This window comes from Anguilla anguilla, chromosome 14, assembly GCF_013347855.1.
Source record: "Anguilla anguilla isolate fAngAng1 chromosome 14, fAngAng1.pri, whole genome shotgun sequence".
Taxonomy (NCBI): Eukaryota; Metazoa; Chordata; class Actinopteri; order Anguilliformes; family Anguillidae; genus Anguilla; species Anguilla anguilla.
In genome coordinates, this window is record NC_049214.1 from 40,007,353 (window position 1) to 40,009,334 (window position 1,982).

The following is a 1,982-nucleotide window of genomic DNA, read 5'->3' on the forward strand; positions in this document are numbered from 1 at the left end:
CTATTTTACATTTGCGCGGACGTCCAACAAACAAACTAACAAATGCTTGGCTGTCATGTGAATTTTTCGTCTCGGTTTTAACAGTTGACTGCGTTAAAACGAGTGTATGTGATGTAACTACATCTGACACCGCAGTTTAACGATCGGAGATTCATACCACCCTTAAGCCTTCCAAAATGCTGAGCGTCCACAACCGCGTCGTGCGTCGTGAAGCCTGTTGCTCCGTTAAATAAAACAGCATTATAATGCCTTATTACCAGCGGCTTATTACCAAAATTATATTGCCTTAGCTAAGGATGCCCAATTCCAGCCATTATTTATAGACGTTCGCATAAATCGAACGTATTAGCCAAATCAAGGACGAGCGCTTTTGGCAAGAGCCGCCGTGTGTATTGAAAATTGAAATTATTACCAAAGCAAACCCACATACAGCAGATTTGCGCTACCGAAAATAAGATTCAGTGTAATATGTAATAAATATGATTTTGGTGGCGAAATGTGCAATTGAATACATGAACTACACTTATAAACCAAATCCACTGCAAACAGCCCCATCATTAAACATAATATGGCACTTGAAACTGAGCATTGCGTGTTAATGGCCATTGTCCCTGATAACCCATGTGTTATAATCGGTTTTCTAATAACTACTGGCGCAGTAACAGATTACAGCAAATTCGTGTTCTCGTGCTGGATACCACATAGACCAAAAACATAAACCAATGCGAAACTTCAACTGAACTTACACCTGTGCGGAGCCAAAGAACAGTGTTAAAAGCAGGTTTCATTCATTCTCAAAAGGAGTTTCTTTCACATTTGAAACTACCCTTTTTGGTCTACTTGTAGTCAGCTAATCATTTGACCTGCTATTGTAGCTTTTTATGCGCTGAAATGAAATAGAGGCAATGGTCGTGCCACCGACTGTTTATAACTTAAAGTTGATTTGTGGCTTCTGACAACTTTTGGGGTACGTTCTTGATCAAAAATTGAGTTAACTACATGTATAGTGTTCAATGATTGCAGAAGACTGCGTGATGCCGAAGAAAACAGAGTTTAGAGTATTCACTTGGTTACCTGACTCGAGATTAGGTCCTCACACACGGAAAGGGCCATCTGGATAGCGTTGGGTTTGTGGGTGACGGAGATGGCGTTTAACTTAAATTTCTCTCTTCCATACATCTGGTTGGCTTGTGCGACGGCGTCCTTGAACACCTGCTCATACCGCTTCTGGCTCAGCACCGCGCCGATGTTCACGATCTTTGGCTCGCAACCTCCCCGTGCAAAGGAGCACGAGAAAAAAACCGCCAGCAGGAAGAGACGCATCGCGCAAACGGCTAAAACGCACCGTGGACCCGGCTTGCGCCTCTCTCCGCTACGAGTGGGCTCGAAGTGCTGAATTTACCCGATCCTCGGCTGACCACCGTCCAACTAGGCTACATGGAAAGGTTTCCGTAATGCGACTAAATTAACATGCGCTGCGGCGGAATGTGCAGAGTCATCGACTACAGTCGCTGCTGGCGTATGGGATTATCATCAGAGCTCTTTAAGGTTGTCGTATCCGTCGTTTTAGGATCTGCAGTTCATTTGGTTAATTCCCCCCATTCTTTTTCCCATTTGATGCGTTGGTGTAGCTCGTCCTTTTAGAATACAGCCTTTTCAGCAGAGTGCAGCTGTCTGTCGTTTTGTAGAAAATAATTATGCAGCAATAGCTTACATGTCGCATTACATTAATGTACTGACTGCCCGCTCCAGCCTCGGGTTCGTCCGAGGTTCTGTCCGATTCAGTTCTCTGCGACGCTCCAAGGCTGTCCTTGGTGCTTGCAGCTGTGCTCGCGCTGTCGTGCGCGTGCCCGCCGACTCCTTATATTGCCGTGGTGTTAAGCTCTGATGCTCTCCCAATCGATTAGCCTACCTAAATTTGAGTAAATCGTTACATTCCCGTAGGTCTCCCTTGCTTAATAAACAATGGTGGAGTTATTATC

The 1,982-nt window shown here is 44.8% G+C and overlaps 1 protein-coding gene across 9 annotated transcripts in view; it reads right to left on the bottom strand.

Annotated features, from left to right (window-relative positions):
- grin1a (glutamate receptor, ionotropic, N-methyl D-aspartate 1a) overlaps positions 1-1,395 on the bottom strand; it is a 48,701-nt gene extending 47,306 nt beyond the window's left edge. For 5 of the 9 annotated variants that reach the window (XM_035390571.1, XM_035390567.1, XM_035390566.1 and 2 more), the window contains exon 1: positions 1,075-1,323. In XM_035390571.1, coding sequence (XP_035246462.1) covers positions 1,075-1,323 — 249 coding nt within the window. Of the gene's footprint in view, positions 1-1,074 lie in introns of all 9 variants that reach the window. The other 4 variants (XM_035390577.1, XM_035390575.1, XM_035390576.1 and 1 more) reach the window with 1 other exon arrangement.
- Positions 1,396-1,982: the final 587 nt, after the last annotated feature.